Below are 17,977 nucleotides of genomic sequence, written 5' to 3'. Positions count from 1 at the left end.
CTGTAAAATGAGAGGATTGGATTGGATGGTTTCCAAATTCTCTGCCAGCTCAGAATACAATATTTCTCAAATGATCCCAGGGATGAAAGTAAGAATTTGACCTCATATAAGCCTCCATGTATATTTAATTACAGTGTCTATGACTTCTTTCCTAACATATAATCCAGGATCAAGAAAAAGAAGAAATATTGGGTTCTATTCTATTTCTCAGAACTTTCTGCTAAAAAGTCATTGGTTCATAGAATATTGGAGAAGAAAGTAACTGTAGAAAAAATAATAACTCTTGGGATAGCTAGATGATGCAGTGGATAAAGGACTGACCCTAGGTTCTGAGTGAAAATCTAGGCTCAGACACTCGATAATGGTACTTACTAGTGTGACCTGGGGTAAGTCACTTAACCCCGTTGCCTCACTGAAAAAAAAAAGAGATAATAACTCATATACATGTAATACTTTATAAAAATAATTGCATTTGATTCCAGAAGAACCCTAAAATATAAGTAATACTAAGAAACTGTAATCTACATGTAGGTGGTTGGTAGAAAGGCTGATATTAGAATTCAACCTTAATGAGAATGAACTTCTTTGTTATCTTTTCTTTTTTTTCTTCCTTCTTTTACTTTTCTTTCTTCCTTTTATCTTTCAACATAGAGCAGTTTTATTTTCAAATGCAAGAACACAGAAGCAACTTGCATTTGGACCCATACAAAGTCAACAATCCCCAACCTCACCCATCATGGTCTCTATGATTTGCACTACTCCCCAAGGTAGGGAAGGACAGTGTGCCTTCATGTTGCTTCCCCCACAGACCTCTTTCCTTTATGGCCATACTCCATCTGTAAGGTTCCCCTCTTCCTCTTTTTGGCCATTTGCCTCATTTTATTAGGTTTTAGAGGAAATGATGCCTCCTCCCATGGTTCCCTCTTCCTTTGCCCACCCCAGAAAGTTTTCTGAGACTGAAACATGGTTTCTGGCCAGTCTCAAGGTTACGGACAGCAAATGGAGAGCTGTCAGAAGAGCAAATACTCTTTTCTCCATAGCTGGCTTTGTGTATTGCTGTTGGGAAACAGGGGCTTTTATTTGGTTTGGCGCTTGGGTGTGTGGTTTACCTTTCTCTGGAAAAGTCTGTTTCCTGTGGAGCCAGGATCTGAACCCTTCAGGGATTGGCTAAGGTTGTTGGGAGCTGTGCTGTATGTTTATTTAATCTGCTCATGTTGTGTCTGCACTATGGCCACTTTCCGTCACAGTTGTGTCTGCAGCAGAACTGTCTAATTATTTTACCATTGTTCTGTCTATCTTTCATTTCTGGCTAATGCTCCTGTTTCCCCCTAGAGCTCTACTTCCAGCTAATTTAGAGAGGGAAGCAGATTAACTTCCAATAAAACTAGACTCTAAACTGATCTCATGAAAGGGAGGGGGGTTGTCTTTATTGCTCTTGTTCATGAAAAGAAGGAAGATTTGATTGAGTTGTGTTGGTGAGTCATTTGCAGGAACACAAAGAGCCTGGGGAATCCCCATGCTGGGAACCCCATCCACCATCACTGGTCCCAACACTATCACTTAGTAGAGAGCTCCTTATCTTTCTTGATTTGTCTACAGAATCGGATACTGATGACTCCACTTCCTTCTTGATAGACTGTCATCCTTTGGCAGCCAAACCGTTGAACTACTTGGTCATCACTACCATGACCATTCTGCCCTAGATTCCTTGGCTGGTATTGATTTTCCTCCTCCTGTCCCATAACTGTGGCTGCATACTAAGTCCTTCTCTCTCCCAAGCCTCTCCCCTGGGGAATGTATAGACTCCTATAGCTTCCATGATCACCTCTAGGCAAAGGGTTGTATCTAACTAGTCACAATTTCTCCCTAGAACTTCAGTTCCACATCTCCCATTGCCTTACAGATTTTTCATCCAGATTAATCATCCAAATGACATTTATTAAGCATTAATTCTTTGTGAGAGATTGTGCTAAACACTTGGGATGCAAAAAGAAAGCAAGGCAGAAAGGAAGAAAAGAAAGAAGGGAAGGAAGGAAGGAAGAAGGGAAGGAAAAAAGGAAGGAAGGAAGGAAGGAAGGAAGGAAGGAAGGAAGGAAGGAAGTCCCAACTCAATTCATCTTCTCCATGTAATTTTCCTTGAACTTTGACCATCATCATGAAAGTGATCTCTTTTACCTTCTCATAACACTTAACCTGGAGTTTTCTGATCTTGTTCAAGCCTCCCTCATGTCACAGTTCATGGGATCATCAACCTTTATTTTTACAAATGAGGAAACTGAGTCTGAGAGATGTTAAGTAAATTATCCAAGATCACACAGGAAATATGAATGTCAAAGGCATGGGATCCTCTGGTCACAGAGCCAATATTCTTTTTACTTTGTCAACCCTTTCCCTGACATCAGACTGTATCCAGAACCTGTGTTGCATTCTGGTTTTATGACAGTCAACTTGGAAGAGTGAAAGAGATTGAACACCTTAGAATCAGAAAGGATCTGTGTTCAAATTCTGCCCCAAGCATTTGTTCCATGTTTGACTCTAGCAAATCATATCACCTTCTCTCAGTCTGTTTCCTCACCTGTAAAATGGGGATAAGAACAGAACCATCCTTCATAGGATTGTTGGAAGGATCAAATGAGGTCATATGTTATACACTTTAGAAACCTTAAAAACCTATATAAATATAAAGAAATAGAATTCCTTATACAAAAGCCTAGAGAAATATTAAAATCATCTTTATACTCCTGTGCCTTATATGTACTAGACCTGTAAACATTTGTTGAATTCAATCAAAAATATTTATTAAGCTCCTACTGTGTGACAGTCACTGTTTGGGAGATAAAAAAAGAAGCAAAAGACAGTCCCTACCCTCAAGGAGCTTCCAGTTTACTGGTGGGGGCAAGCTGCCAGCAAATATAAACAAAGCAAACTCTATATAGGGCAAATGGGAAATGATCAAGAGAAGGAAGAAACCGGATTGAAGAGAACTTGGGAATGCTTCTTAGAGGAGGTGGGATTTTAGTTGGGTCTTAAAGTGAGGAGGATGGTGGGGAGAGGCGACGAGGGAGGGCCATGGAGAAAGAGAAGGAGCCAAAGGCAGTTCCCTGACTTTGGGAAGGTCAGTGAGTATCCCCAGGCTTCCTTTTTTTGTTTTCTCCATTCACCAGTTAAAGTGGAGTTGCTAGAATAAGGTAGTAGGACCTGCTCTTGTCTGGCATCTACTTGGTCACGTCTCTAGCTATTCAGGTTTCTGTTTCTCTGTCAGAAACCGTCAAACATGCTCGTCCATACTTCTTATGAGTCGTTCATGTGTCACGCCATTCCCATGCTGTGTCATCAGTGTGAGGAGAAGTGACAGGAAGTGGGGAAGCAATTACCTTGGCTTTCCAGTGAGAAAGGGCACATTCTGGGGCAGAAAAGCCCGCTCTGCCCTCCAGCCTCAACTCAAACCCAGACCAGAGTGAACCTACTCTAGATTGCATGATCCTTATAAGCTGGGACCAAGGTGCAAGCAAACCATAACAGGAAGCTTAGTGTAGGGTCCAGAGACCCCTTGGGGTCTTTGAGATGCTTTTAGGGCAACTGTGAAGTTAAAACTAATTTTTTTCTTAATAAGATGTCTTAATTTCTAATATAGCAATAATGTCAATAGATATAAATCACATAAAGAAAAGTTCTCTGTGTTTTTCTGTCTGTCTTAGTGGGGAATCTTCAATAAATTTTAAGAGCATTAAGGCATAATTTTGAGAACCAGCGGTATAGTGCATTAAATGTTGGTCTCAGAGTTGAAATGATCTGAGTTCAGATTCTGCCTTACTTATTATCTCTGAAACCTCAGAGAATTTTAAGAACTAAATTTCACAAAGAAAAACAGCACATTAAAAGAAGCCAACTGGGGAGCATGGGACACTTTTCTAAATCAGGTGCCAAGGGGGCAGCGCCCCATTGGCCGCTGGAGAGTGATTTACAGTCTCAGAATATAGTATCTCAGAGTATGATTCAAAACCACCCAAACCAGGTTATATCTGTCTGAAGTGGCAAAGCACAAAAGATGTTGGGTTTGCATCTCAGTTTACTCCCTACTGTCTCTGTGACCCTCACAGCCCACTACAGAGTTGAGATGAAGGTGAAATGCCAAGATGTAGAAAAGAGGACCCGGACTGTAGCCAGAAGACCCAGTTTTGAATCTCCTTGACTGGAGGAGACGTCTTTGACTGCTTCCTTGATGCGTAAGCTTCTCTTTCTGGGCTTCAATTTGCTTATCAGAAAAATGGACTGGAAGCCGGAGAAAGCCAGGCTTTTAAGTCTGCAGCCAAATAGCTATGTACCCCTCTGAACTTTACCTTTCCTTTGAAGATGGAACTACCTTTTAAGGGGAGAAAAGTGTTTGACTAAGCTTCTCATCAATCAGACAACCAGTATTTAGTGTCATTATCCTCTCAACTAATTCAATTCAATCCATATGTTGAAATGATTTGTCAGTAATTGTCAAGGACCTCAGAGCCCTGAAATTTCCATTATATAATAGAGGCGACGTCAGGAATCTGTCAATGCCTTGGTTTTCTTTTAATGGGGCATGACTGAAAAGCTTCCCCCTTGTCTCGAAAGGGGCAGCACTGCAAAGCATCAAATGGTCATAATAATTTTAAGGGGCAATCCAATGAAGGTTTCAAGGGGAGCATCAGCCACACTCATGATTTTCTCCAATCTTTTTTTATTTTTACTATTTTAGTGAAACTTTCCATTTGAAGCATTAACAATGACTGCCCGGCCTATTTTTAAAGTTTTACTGAATTCATTTAATGTGGTTTGTTTGAGAAAGTGGAAAAAATATGGGGTCTGGAATCAGAGGACCCAACCTCTAAGGCTGCCCTAAAAAGGCTCTGGAGACCCTTTTCTTGGAGACTCATTTGTAGAATGGGGAGAATAATAGTCTGCCTCTCCAAAAGTTGCTGTGAGACTTAGATCAATGTATACCATAGAAGCAATGTAAAGACTAACAGACTGCCTTCTATATGGGGGCTTAGGGGAGGGAAGCAAGAATAGGGGGGGAAACTGTCAAACTCAAAAAACTCAAAAAACTCAAATAATTAAAATCTGTCTAGAAAAAAGTTGTGAGGCTCATTTGAAATAATATTTATAAATATCTTTGCAAACTTTAACTGATTTGTTCATAAATGTTAGCTACTAGCATTAAGGGCATATGAAATGTGAGATATATAAACACCTCCCTTAGGAACCTGAGACCCGAAGTGGAGAAACCCCTTCCTCAAGGTCCAGAGTGAGGAGGCAACCCCTATGGGATTTGAACCCAGGCTCTGACTCCCAATCTGATCCACTCACCCTCTCAGAGATGCAGAGGCTTCTTTAGATATTGATGCAATCCAAAGTATGGGGTGCTTGAGGGCTGATCCACTTTGGGGGCCTGCCATCTTTCCAATGACCTCTTCTCCCAAGATGCTGCTTCTTCCATTGAGTCCTAGCTGCCCACCCCCCGAATGTACTTCCCTGACAAGCATTCTGTTCTGCTCAGTGACTATTAGCTGCCCTTGTCCCAGTTCACTTAGTTGGGTCCAGTCAGGAAAAGGAGCCAGCCAGCCAGACAGACAACAAGTCCTCAAGATCCATTCTGATGATTGAGACAGTGAAGACTCAGAGGCTTGGGGGGCTGAAAGGGACCCTTGAGGCTGAGGGGTCGGTGGAAGTGGGGTCTGCACTTCCTAGCACTGGACCTGGCTGCCCACTCCGCTCAGGTCTCTCACTTTGGCAGATGAGCCTCAAAAAGACACACAGATAAAGGAAGAATGAAAAGAAGTTTGAGAACATCTGAAATTGTTTCAATAATGTGAAGTTTCAGAAAAGAGAACTTTTAAGAAAAGATGAAATGAGCCTTCGATACCTAGATGAATGTTTCCCCCCTCAAACTGAAGAAATTAAAAAAAAAAATTCAAAGACTAAATTTCACAAAGAGAGACAACAAGTGGGCTCTAGCCTTCTGCCTGGGGGAGAATGGGAAGTACTGCTTCTTGTCCTACAGCCTCAGTTTCTACACCTAGTAAATGGGAGGATACGCCCAGGACCCTTGAAGTCTCCTGGCAACCCTGGTTTTCCATGAATGGTAGGTGACTCCCTTTGCCTTCCCAACATCCTGCCTTTCTTAATGATGTTTTTACTAACAAAGAACAAAATACGATTCAAGATGAGGTCCTACGTCAGGTCAGTGGGAAGGCCCTAATGACATTGGCAGGCCAATGCTCCAGGCAGCGGGGCAGGAAGATACTGCACAATGGGGCGCCTGTCTCACAGCGGGGTACGTGCAGCCGCCTGCCTGCCAGCCCCCTCATTTCTTCCTGCTGGGCATGGGCTAGTCTGATTTCAGAGTGTCCCGTGCTCCATTGAGGGTCCCATTGGGGTGGGGGGTCCCAGTGGGGTGAGGGAGCACAGTGCCAGAGCCTGTCACATCCCTCCTGGGCTTACCACTGACTAGGGGTGCTGATAGTCTCAGGAAGGGTGAAGCCCCAGATCAGAAGGTACCTTAGAGAGCATCCAGTCCGTCCTGGGCCTGATCCACAATCCCCTCAACAATGGACCCCACACCCAGTTGTTCACCCTTTATTTGAGGACATTTGGAGACAGGACATCTACTCCCTTCCCAAGCAGCCCAGACTCCTCATGAGCGACTGTAATTGCTAGGAAGTTTTTCAACAAAGAGAACTAGTTATTCAGAGATGACCCAAAACAAATCTGGATGCCATCCTTAATACAAACAAACCTTTCATGGACATAGACTTCATACCCGCCCAGCCTCATTTTTTTTAATATGCTCTGAGCTTGCTTTGTAATATTAGAATATTAAAACTCAAAGGGATCTTAGACCACAGAGGGTGGTGGAGCTGGAAGGACCCTTTGACTATTGGGATTTTATGGAATAATAGTATGGACTATTAGAAGGAAGGACAGAAAGAAACAAGAATTTTCCAAGTGGCGTTACAAATATCATCTCATTTCATTCTCATAATTACCCTGCAGGGTGGGGTCCCATGATCCAGCTGAGGAAACTGAGGCAGGTAGGAGTCAATACTGGAGGTCAGATTTGAACTCAGCAGGACTTTACAACTCTCAAATCAGTCATCTGGCCAATCTAGAAGGGAACTTGGAATACAAAATAGTGGTATGGAAAATGGCAGATTCAGACGGGGCCTTAGAACACATTTTAGAACTGGAAGAGACCTGAGAACCTAGAATATTAGACTTGGAAATGGTTTTAAATCATAGAATGTCAGAGCCACAAGGGACCTCTGGACCCCAAATGTTGGTACTGGCAAGCATCTTAGAAAGCAGGCCCTTGATAGAAAATCTTAGAACGTGAAATGTTGAGCAGGAAGGAACCATTAACAATAATCTAACTGCCTTCCTCCTCTGTTTTATTTGGCTAAGAATTCATCACAGGGATTATTGTGTACCAGCGTCCATCGATCTGTTCACGTAGCCCAAAATACATTCCCTCTATAGGAAATTCAGACAACTGGAAAATCACGGAGACGGAAATAATATCTCTCCACAGCAGCCTCCGAAGTCAAGAAAAATTGGAGCCATAAAACAAACAGTTCCTCTGGGGAATTCTTGTTTCAAAATTACATCGTGGCTATTGGTGATATTTTTTTTAACAGCTATTAAGGAAAGTCAAGGAACAAAAATGAATTTTAGCTGCCTCCTGGAGAAGAGGGATTTTAGGAAATCTCCCTGGGTAAAGCTGTTTTGAGTCTTTTGAGATTCTCTCTCTCTCTTAAGTTCTATTTGTATTTTAAAAGAAAAGCCCAATTCAGATCAATATCAAATTTCCATACATCAAAAGGAAGACCCATGATTTTGTCAATGTGGGTATGGCCCAATCTGTCTTGATATGTGACCCCTGGGGGTTTCTGTGGCTAAAAATCATTGTGAGTCGATAGTCCATCTGGTAACGCGTCTGGACAGGCTGGTCATCTGCCATCACCGGGGCCATCTTTGAAACCTTTGCAGCAGTTCTGGGAGGATCTTATGAGATGATTGCAACAAGGCTGGTGCATAGGAGACACTTTTTAAATGCTCTCAGAAGCAGAGGCAAGGATTGAGAACATTTGGGGTCAGCAGCCAAGAGTCAGAGCCAGAATTTTAAATCTGGTCTTTCTTGACTCCAAGTCCAGAACCTTTTCCACTAATATCATTTGGACTCTGATAAAGAATACACATTGAGAGCTCCAGAAAGCTCCCATCAGTTATAAATTAGAATTCAAAAGATTTAGTCAACTAAATAGGGCAATGAGTAGAGTGCAGCTTAGAGGCAGCAAGACTTGAGTTCAAATTCAGACAGAATTCACCCTCAAAGACCTCACTGGTAAATGGAGATAACAAGAGCTGATAACCCATGGGGTTGTCAAGTGCTATATATTTGTATCATTAGGTATTGATTTATTCCAGTCCCCTCCTCTTGTTGCCCACCAAACACTCAGTCAGGATTAGAATCTGGAGCTTCCATCCAAGGGTCTTCACTCAATACCGAGCTGCTATCTTCTGATGTAATAAACTCGAATTTCATATAGGAGCTAGAGGCTGAAACCCTAACAGGGCCATATCCAGTAAACCAAGTTGCTGAGATCTGTCAGATCCTGCCTGTCCCCTGCAGTGTCTTATCACGTTCACTGGAGCTAATTGAACTAATTGGACGCGTGACACCCTTGGCCTGCTCCTCGAGGGCAGGGGCTGGGGTTGTCTCTCTTGGAAACTTGCACTGGTTTCCAAGTAAATGGGGACCTCATAAATGCTCTCTGAGGGAGCTCAGGGATGCTGGTCCCTGCAGATTCAACACAGGCTCTTTAAAAATGAAGCAGACTTTTGTTGCTAAGCAACAATTAGAGGCCTGGGTCTTTCTCACACCAGGTGGAGGGGCAACAGCTGTTCCTAACTTCATTCAAGGACCAGTTACTTCTAAGATGCATTAGCAAGTATATATTACCTTGTGACATCCCCCTGCCCTGAATAATGGGCTCAGGGGGGAACTTGGGCTGGGAGAAAGAGACTGTTGTTATCTATTTGTCTCTTGTGTATCTTCCAGTGACGCTTGTTCCCAACCAGTCCCTTCCTCACCATCAGGGTGGGAATTGGTAGAACAGTACCTATTTGGCTCTGAAGCTAGATTAAAAGGCTTTTGCTTTGAATTGATATATCCTCTGGCTTAGTAAAAGAAAAAACACTGATGGGGGCTCATTGAGAACCATGACTGAGATGGAAGCCACAAATGTCACAGAGCTCTCTGGTGGGGTCCATATGCTAGAGTTTGCTTTTTTTTTTTAGTGACATCCAGTATCTTTGGTTTGTCCAGTGAGAAAAGAGAAAAGACAAGGGGGTTCATTTCACCAAATGGACAAGGATCCTACTGCAGGGGTCACCTTCTCCCTTCCAAAGCAGCCCCAAGTCTAGAATGGACCTCCGGCATTTGGCCACAGCAATGGGAGAACTGAAGCCGAGACCTTAAGAAGGACCCATGATATAATGTCAAGAGCCTTCTGCCATGGGGTGCTGCTATCTCTGGACCTCGGTCTCCTTGTCTAGAAAAGGAAAGGGTGATCTTCAAGGTTTAGCCCTAAATCGATGCCTGATTTCCAAGGATCCTTCCTCTCCCCCACCCCCAGCCCCCACCTCCCTTGGTGCTCCTAACCTCTCACTTGATTTATTCTGACAAGGTCTTTTAAAAGCCTGGCCTTAGCCAGGATCAGCTGAGAAGCACATGACTCCAGATGGGGAAGAGGTGGCCACAACCTTGCCTGGCTATTAATCCCCTTAGTTTTAAGGCAGGAGCCTCAGCCATGAACCCCCAAAGCCTCTGGCCATGCCATGGTCATGTGGACTGTTTGTATCATCCATCCTCCTCCCAGCCAGTCACTTCAAAAGGGGGTTTGTCTGCAGCTTAGGTCTCCCTAATGTCTGACCAGGGGAGCAGGCCTGCCCTCTGAACAAGACTTTGAGTAATTTTTTTTTGTTTTTTCATGTGATTCAGACACAAATTTTATATAGATATAGGTGAGTGTGGATGAGGATGATATATTCAATTAAAATGTTCATATATGTGAATGTATCTTATTTGAATATAAATCACATATCAAAACTTTGATGACATTCGAAATCGGAGTGCCTTCTATTGGCTCAGCCTCTCTAGGAGGACATTCTATCAGTCAGGATGTTTGTATATTTGTAGATATGCGCATATTTACAGATATAATGTGATTGATATTTGAATGACCCGTTCACATAGATGTATATGTTTATATCCCTACCCACCCTCATGAACCACGTGGTATTTCTAAGTCGCTTCAGCAGGAAGATATTGCTTGGGGTTGACTGGGCTAGGGGAGGATGGGAGCTGTGCTTCACAAGAATCTGTGAAGTAGGGGTGCGGCAGATAGTATTATCCCTCTTTTACTGATGAGGAAGGAGAGTTAAATGACCTGCCCAGGGTCACATGGAGTGTAAGGGGAAGAGATGGCTCCTTGGTCTAGGTCTCATTCTTGTCACCTATTAAAGAAAGGGGTTAGTCTGGATGTTTTCTTATGTCTTATCTAGTGCTGGGTCTAATCCCATTCAATTAAAAAAAAATCATTGGTTTTGGAATCAGAAAGTACAAGGGTTCAAATCCCACTTTTGATCTTGAGCCACCTCAAGGAAGTCACTTAATCTCTCTGGGGAGGCCTCAATTTCTTTATTTGTAAAACAAGAGGATCAGACTAGAATATAAACCACAAAGTTAATTAAATCTACCTAGAATTCCAAACTCTACATCTGGAAAAGTGACCAAAATCAGCCCCCCAAACTGGACTTCCATAATTTCTAGGTCCCTAGTCTGTCCCTTAACCTAACATTGCCCCATAGAAATTTCTTTTGGAGCTTCCCTGGAAGAGGACACGGATGGGGCTGTATGGCTATCCCTTAGGGGCATGGGTTCAGCCCTCCTTCCTGCCTTTAGCTAAAAAGATCTGTGCTCTCAGAGCTTCAAGGCCCTGCTGAGGATGGCCATGTAGGGCTAATCTTGGTGCAGGATGCAGATGGGGCGAAAGGGGTAAGCCTTGGGCGTGGCCAGATGCCAATGGAAGCTCCTACCTGAGCATTTCAATTCCCCTTTCCCAGGTTCCCTAAAACTCATTCCAGAAATCCAGGTCTAGGCTTAGAGATACAGTCCTCCTGCCCTTTAGCTAATGTTGACTAGATGGAAGAAGAGAGGAAATTAGATTTAAAAAAAAAAAGTAAGGAGGCAAATTATCCAGACTGTTAAGGGGAAAAAAAGGAAGGGGGTAGTGGGAGTCACAATTTGAACCCCAAAATCTATTTTTCTTTTCAATTCTTCCCTGGATTCTTAAGGACCAAATTAGATATAATGCTAAAATGCTCACAATACACAATGGTTCCTAATCACAGGTGGCTCATCACCATGATTGGCAGCCTGCAGTCAATGGACCCATCCCCAAAACTGGGAGGTTGAAAGGGGCTAATCCTCCTTGTAAGCTCCTGCCACTGCCCATTAACAACAGATGAGCTAATGACATTCTGCACATGCAGTCCTTTCAAGAAGGAAGACGTCCAGGAGATTTCCCCCTCCCCAATACCCCTCTTCCCCAGTCGTTTTTTTTTTTTTTTGTCTCTTGATCAAAGCTGGCAGTTGAGCCATGGCGTGGGTTTTGAGATAGAAAACACAGTTGGTGGATTTTGTCTATGGTGTTTCGTGTTGTTTTAAAATAGCACTTCTCTTCTGACCGCCCCATCAGAAACTATCTCCAACTGTGACATGTTGGAAAAACAGAAAATCAATTCCGAAACAGAGCGACTGGGCGGTCCATACCAAGATGGGGAGAATCTCTGCCTTTGTCTTTGAGGGTGCTCCTGCCACATTCTTTGCACTGTAGGCGAAAGGGTTAAAGAACACCTAGTCAAGTTGGGGGAGGGTGCCCACTTCAGGATTCCTTAAGTATCTAGAGGGCTCCCTCCATCTTCAGCATCGTTTTTAGAAAGATGGCCGTGTTTCCCAAGCTGGCATCCCCCTCCGAAAAGAAGCATCACTCCTCCCCTGCCTTTTTCTGCTGAGCCAGAGTCTTCTGAACTGGAAAGCCCTTGGAGCACCCAAAGCCCTGGGACGATCTATAATTCATAAGGGCTCCCAGCCAGCCGGCTGAATCCATTTGGGCAGGCTCTCTCCCCTCCTCCTCCGAGCCATCCCTGATTTCATTATCCCCTTCTGCTAGCAAACCATGGGGCGATACAGATCCAGCTTCTCTGCAAGGATGGAATGCAAAGATGGGCTTTGTCTGGGACCGGAGAATGCCCCCACTGGGGGAGTCTCTCTATTTTAGGACTTGGCGTCATCTGGCCATTGGATTTGCTGGGGTTTCCTTGTTCTTCGGGAGTTCCTGGTTCTGGATAGTCTTTGCAAGGAATTTTTTGCTGGTGGTGGTGTGCACAGATTTCCAAAATGCCAGAGGCAAACTATTTATTATCTGTATCTTGGGGTTACATCAAGGTGGGTTCTCCTTCAAGATTCCTTGGGAACATTTGGAGAGGGGGTCTTGAGACAATGCTGGGCAATATTGCTGTCTGCGTGTTTTATGTGAAGGAAGCCTCGGTAATTGTTCCTTGAGAATTAGCTTTGTGATTGAGCACCTTTTGACTCTGAAATAGGAGCTGAGCCTATTAGTTTTTTTCCTGGGGTCTAGGCTTATTTCTATTTAAAACAAGTCTTTCACTTATTTTCTCAAACTTTTCCTTTTCCTTTGCAGGTTTTTGACCTAAATTATACATTGCAGCTAAAAGATATAGATGCATATAGACGCACATAGAATATAGATGTATGACATATATGAATATGTTAAATTTCATGCATGTGTGTATACATATGTGTGTAATACAAATTCGAATTCCATATTTGTGTATGTGTGTGTGTATATATATATAATATTGTATAAACCAAGGAAAGCAATATCTTGTATGTTCTAAAGACAAATTCTCTCCAACATGAAAAAAAATCTTTTTTTCTTTGTCTGAGTAAAAAGAGGTCTTATGTTAATGAGACTAAGAGGAAATCTCTTCTTCCAAAGGTGGCATTGAAATCATATCTAATTAAAGCGGTATTGTATTTTTCGGAAATGAAAGAAGATGAAATCTATGTTTTTTATCCAAGTTGGCCAAGAGAAAGTTAGAAACTATTGGACTGGTGACAGTTTCTCGTTTCTTATATTAATAAAATCTTTTCCCCCTTTTTTGTTCCCCTGAACAGTTCAAGAGAATGTTGAATCGAGAACTGACACACCTCTCGGAGATGAGCCGGTCAGGGAACCAGGTGTCTGAATACATTTCCAACACATTCTTAGGTAAGACATTTGCTGTGAACTTTTCAAGTCCCTAAAAGAAAAATCAGATTTTTTTTTAACAATAAAAGACATTGGTCTATGAGATCCTGCTTAGGAGGGAAAATTCAGGAGCTGGAATATATTTCATTATGTACCCCCACCCCACCAGACTTTTTTATCCATGTGAAATCAGTCTTGAAGGAATAAAGAAAGAGGCAGTGATGTCACAAAAAAAAATGTACTGGATGTTCATAGGAGAAGACAGGGAAGTTCTATCAGCTCTGTCCTATTGATTGGGGCAGCTCTGATTATTGGAGAGTTCCAAATCTAGTCATTTTAAAATCCATCTGGATTCCTTCCCTACCCCCATGGGCTTTTCCAATGCCAATTATTGGCAATGAAGGGATTCAACCCCTCTTTCTTCTCCAAAGCAAAGAACCCCCATTAGGTATACCCTAGGGATAGTCCTGCCTCTCCTTGGTTCACACCCTGGGTTCACAGCCCTAAGGTGATTTCAGGAACTGAGTCCTGGAAAGGTGTTTGCTTATTTAGAAGGCTTGGATGGGGAGTAGTAGGCAAATAGCTGTTGATGACTCCATTGGATTAGTTGAATTTTTTCCCTGAAATTTGACATTTATTTTGATAAGTTTTCTCTACTTCCAATCAAGATAAATATTAAAACAAAAGAACTTCCAGTGGGGTGAGTGAGAAGGAGAGGAGGCAGGACCAGCATCATCTAAGGAGCCAGCATCGTTTCCCATGGCCACGGCTGTCTGTTATCTAGGTTTTCTCACTGGTGGAAGCATTTGTGAGAAACTGATTCTCAGGAAGCTTTGCTGGTGGCAGGTCAGGACGGGTCCCCGGTCCATGACTCAGGCTTTCATGGGACACTAGAGATAGGGGAGCAGCAATCTAACTGGAATCCACTTTTTGGCCAAGTTTCCTAAGACTTCTATTAGATCTCTGGATCTATGCCCAAAAGGGCCAGGCTGGCATTTCACAAACAAATTTCTGCTGGCTCGTGTCTTCCTCAGCCACTCCACGTGCCAATGAGGAGAGGAGAGATGGAGAGGAGAGGAGGAGAGAGGAGGGGAGAGGAAAGGAGAGGAGAGAAGGGAGGGAAGGAGAGAGAGAGAGAGAGAGAGAGAGAGAGAGAGAGAGAGAGAGAGAGAGAGAGAGAGAGAGAGAGAGAGAGAGAGAGAGGAGGACAGGGGAGGGGAAAAGAGAGAAGAAGAAAAGGGAGAGAGAGAGACAATAAGGAGGGAAGGAGAAAGAGAGACAGATTGAGAGGGAGATGAACAGGAACGAGAGAGGGAAGAGAAAAAAAGAAAGAACAAAAGATAGGAGAGGGAGAGAAAGGGGGGATAATAGGAGGAGAGGGAGGAAGATGAGGCCAGTTTCTCCATCACCCAGAGAATCAATCCTCCAACCTGAGTCCCAGCAGGCATTGCCTTGTAATAGAGAGGGACCAGGAATATTGACAGGTGCTTTTTTCCAGATGATTTTGGAATGTGCCAGTTTGCTTCTCTGCCATACAGTCTGAAATCCCAGAGAGCTTTGTCTGAGAACAAAGGAAAAAAGTCGCATGGTACCTCTGTCCCCAGGCTATTCCCCCCATCCCCTGCTCTGACCTTTTAGGGAAGGCATCTCCCAGCTAAGAACCCCTTCCTTGCCCCAGTTCCCACACTCACACAGTCCTTTTCACCAATCCTTCCCCTCCCTCCTGTACCAACCATTTTGGGGGGAGGAAACTGTTACTTTTCAGATGGTACATGGGGTGAGAGGGTTGAGGGCAATGAAATTCTCGAAAAAATGGTATTTGATGTGTTAACTAGACCTTCTCTAAACCTTGCCTGCCTGCCCAAGGAGAGATCTTAGGTGATAAACAGGCAGCTAGAGCAGTTTCCTTCAGTCTGCCAAGGTGGAAGGCTGGACTCAAACCTGGCCCATCATATCCACACCCACACCCACATACACATACACATGAGTGTCCCCATGTGAGTGCACACACACACGTGTATAAGTGGGGGAGTTTATTCATTGCAGCCACATCTCTGCTTTCATTGAGAATTGTGACTAGAGATGATAGCAGTGCCTCTTTTTTTTCCTCCCTTTTCTTTCCAATTGTCAGCTTTGCCTGGTGGTTTCTATGCCCTTGTCAGCGAGGGAGATGGAAAAGGGGAAGAGGAATATTTCCCGGTGCTTCTCAGCAAACACTAGACAAGTTATTGAGGAAGGTTGGGAAAGCAACCTCTCCAGGAAGCTTTCATTAATGGATTATGTAGACTTGGAGGACCTGGGTGGATGCCGGCAAATGACATCATCTCCCAGACTCAGTTTCTTCATCTATAGAATGAGAATAATAATTCTTGTATGACATAGTGAAGGGATTTGGAATAAAGAAAACCCAGGTTCTGGTCCAACAAAAATGCCTCATTTTAACTCTGAAGTCACCTCTCTGAAATCTCAGTTAAATGAAAATAATCAGTAACAGCTGTAGGACCTAGCGGCACAATAGCAGATAGAATGTTAAGGAACAGCTTCTGTCCAAATTTTACTAGCTTTGTGATCCTGGGCAAGTCACTTATTCATTTATCTTTCATTTCCTTATCTATCAAATGGGGATCATAGTAGAATTTTACTTGACAATGAAGATCAAATGCCATAATATAGAAAGTCTTTGCAGATCCAGGGGCAATGGTTCTATGGCACCAGTTTCCACTTATACTGGCGGCCTAAGCTCAAATGAGAAAATAGATCTCAAGCAAGAAGTGCTAGAGAATGCTGGCTATTGTCATTGTTGTTAATATTGTTTGTTCCCTCATACATGAGGCTCCCATAGAATCATGGTGTGTAAAGGTTTTGCCAATTTGTCATTGTTAGAGAGAGGCCAATTCTGGAAATAATCTGTTATTCCAGTGTATGTTGTATTTCTCCCAATAGATAGTAGGGTCTGTGCCAAGCAGTGTTTGACATCATCAATGTTTTTCAATCAATGGAGATCAGATAAAGATTTCAAAGAACCATAGGAAGGAAAAGCATCCCAGTAATTTGCATAAGTGAATGCTCTCCAAGTGGTGAGAGGCCTTCAGTGCTTATGACCTCATTAGGAGCAGGTTTTCTCTACCTCGTTGGGTTTTTAATCAGATTCAGCTGTTGCTTGTAAAAGGGAGCATTTCTGCGGATTTCCCTTCTAGCGATGGAAATGTCATTGTTGGGTGCACCCTGCAAATAAGATCAAGGCACCTAAGAAATCTACTTAGTCTGGAACCTCTTCACTGAGAGGTCTAGGAGTTGATTTTTAAAAGATGTCTTGATAATTATATTTCAGTGGAATTGGTATCCTTTGTAATGCTATGGATTTAAAAGATTGATTCCAAAAAGGATTCCTATAGGCTTTGCCTTTCAAAAGGGGTCCAGGACTCAAAAAATGACTAAGAACATTTGATCTTGTTAAACAGAGGAAGACCCTGGGCTCAGAGAAAGGCCAGGGTCATCAGAACCAGTAAGGGTTGGAGGTGGCATAGCCCTTGTTTTCCCCCCAAGTTTTTATATTCTGTTTTGATTTGAGTGCCCCCCTCCCAACCTCTCCCACTGATGGGAGGAAATTCAGAATAGGGAAAACCCATCAGTTGTTCCATTGACCACACAAGGGAAACACCCATTAGTGTCAAATTGGTGTTCTTGCTGCTGAAGAATGACTTTCTTCTTTATTGTGATGTTCCAAGCCTAGCAGGGGTGCAGCTCAATTACCCGCTATTGTAGGAATCTTTAATTAAGCCCAGGAAGAAGCTGCTGGTGCCAGGGTCCCCTGGAGACAGCCGTATCTATACAGGCATAGGGCAGACCAGCCATTTCTAACCAGTTCATGAAAAATGGTGGCCATGAAACACAGAAGCAATAGTTCCTCCCCCCACCCCATTAGTGCAAACATTTTTTATTAATGCAGTAGAGGGAAAAGGGAAAATGAAAAAAAAAAAAAAACAGTTACTCAAGTAGTTGAAATACAGCCATCCTTCAGACTTAGAGTATAGTGGGAAGAGCAAGGTCCTTGTTCTCAGTACTCAAGTCCCAATTCTACATGTGTGACCTCAGGTAAATGAATTCATCTTCCTCCCTCATCTGAAAAAAAAACAGAGAGGGATGGACTAGTTGGGTCCCTTCCAGTGTTTCATGACCACTATTTTTTATGAGCTGGTTTAGAAACTGCTAGGCTGTCCTGTGCCTGTGTAGATATGCCTGTGAGTCACATAGATTGGTGTAGTTAGGAGAAAAAACCTGGATTTAGAAGATAGGCAACCTACCTTCAGATCTGAGCTCTTGCTAAGGGCATACATCAGCACATGAGCTCTTGGAAAATTCACTTAGTCACACTTCTCTCATGTTAAAATAAGGGGATTAGAACTGATCGTTTCTCAGGTCCCAGGAATTCTAGATTTTACTTCAAACCATATTTTTACTTGTATTCTGGGATTGGAATTAGGGACTATCACACACACACACACACACACACACACACACACACACACACACACACACACACGCGCTTCCTCCCCATCCTATTAACTTGATCCAGAGATTAAGTAACCATGCATTAAAGACCTGCCCTC

At 43.1% G+C, this 17,977-nt stretch overlaps 1 protein-coding gene across 3 annotated transcripts in view; it reads left to right on the top strand.

Annotated features, from left to right (window-relative positions):
- PDE4B (phosphodiesterase 4B) overlaps positions 1-17,977 on the top strand; it is a 737,209-nt gene that overhangs the window by 702,141 nt on the left and 17,091 nt on the right. For all 3 annotated transcript variants that reach the window (XM_074221243.1, XM_074221244.1, XM_074221245.1), the window contains one exon: positions 13,295-13,388. In XM_074221243.1, the coding sequence (XP_074077344.1) occupies positions 13,295-13,388 (94 nt within the window). The remainder of the gene's footprint in view (positions 1-13,294; positions 13,389-17,977) is intronic.

The sequence above is a fragment of the Macrotis lagotis genome, chromosome 2, assembly GCF_037893015.1.
Source record: "Macrotis lagotis isolate mMagLag1 chromosome 2, bilby.v1.9.chrom.fasta, whole genome shotgun sequence".
NCBI classification, from domain to species: Eukaryota; Metazoa; Chordata; class Mammalia; order Peramelemorphia; family Peramelidae; genus Macrotis; species Macrotis lagotis.
This window is presented reverse-complemented; position numbering and strand designations above follow the sequence as displayed.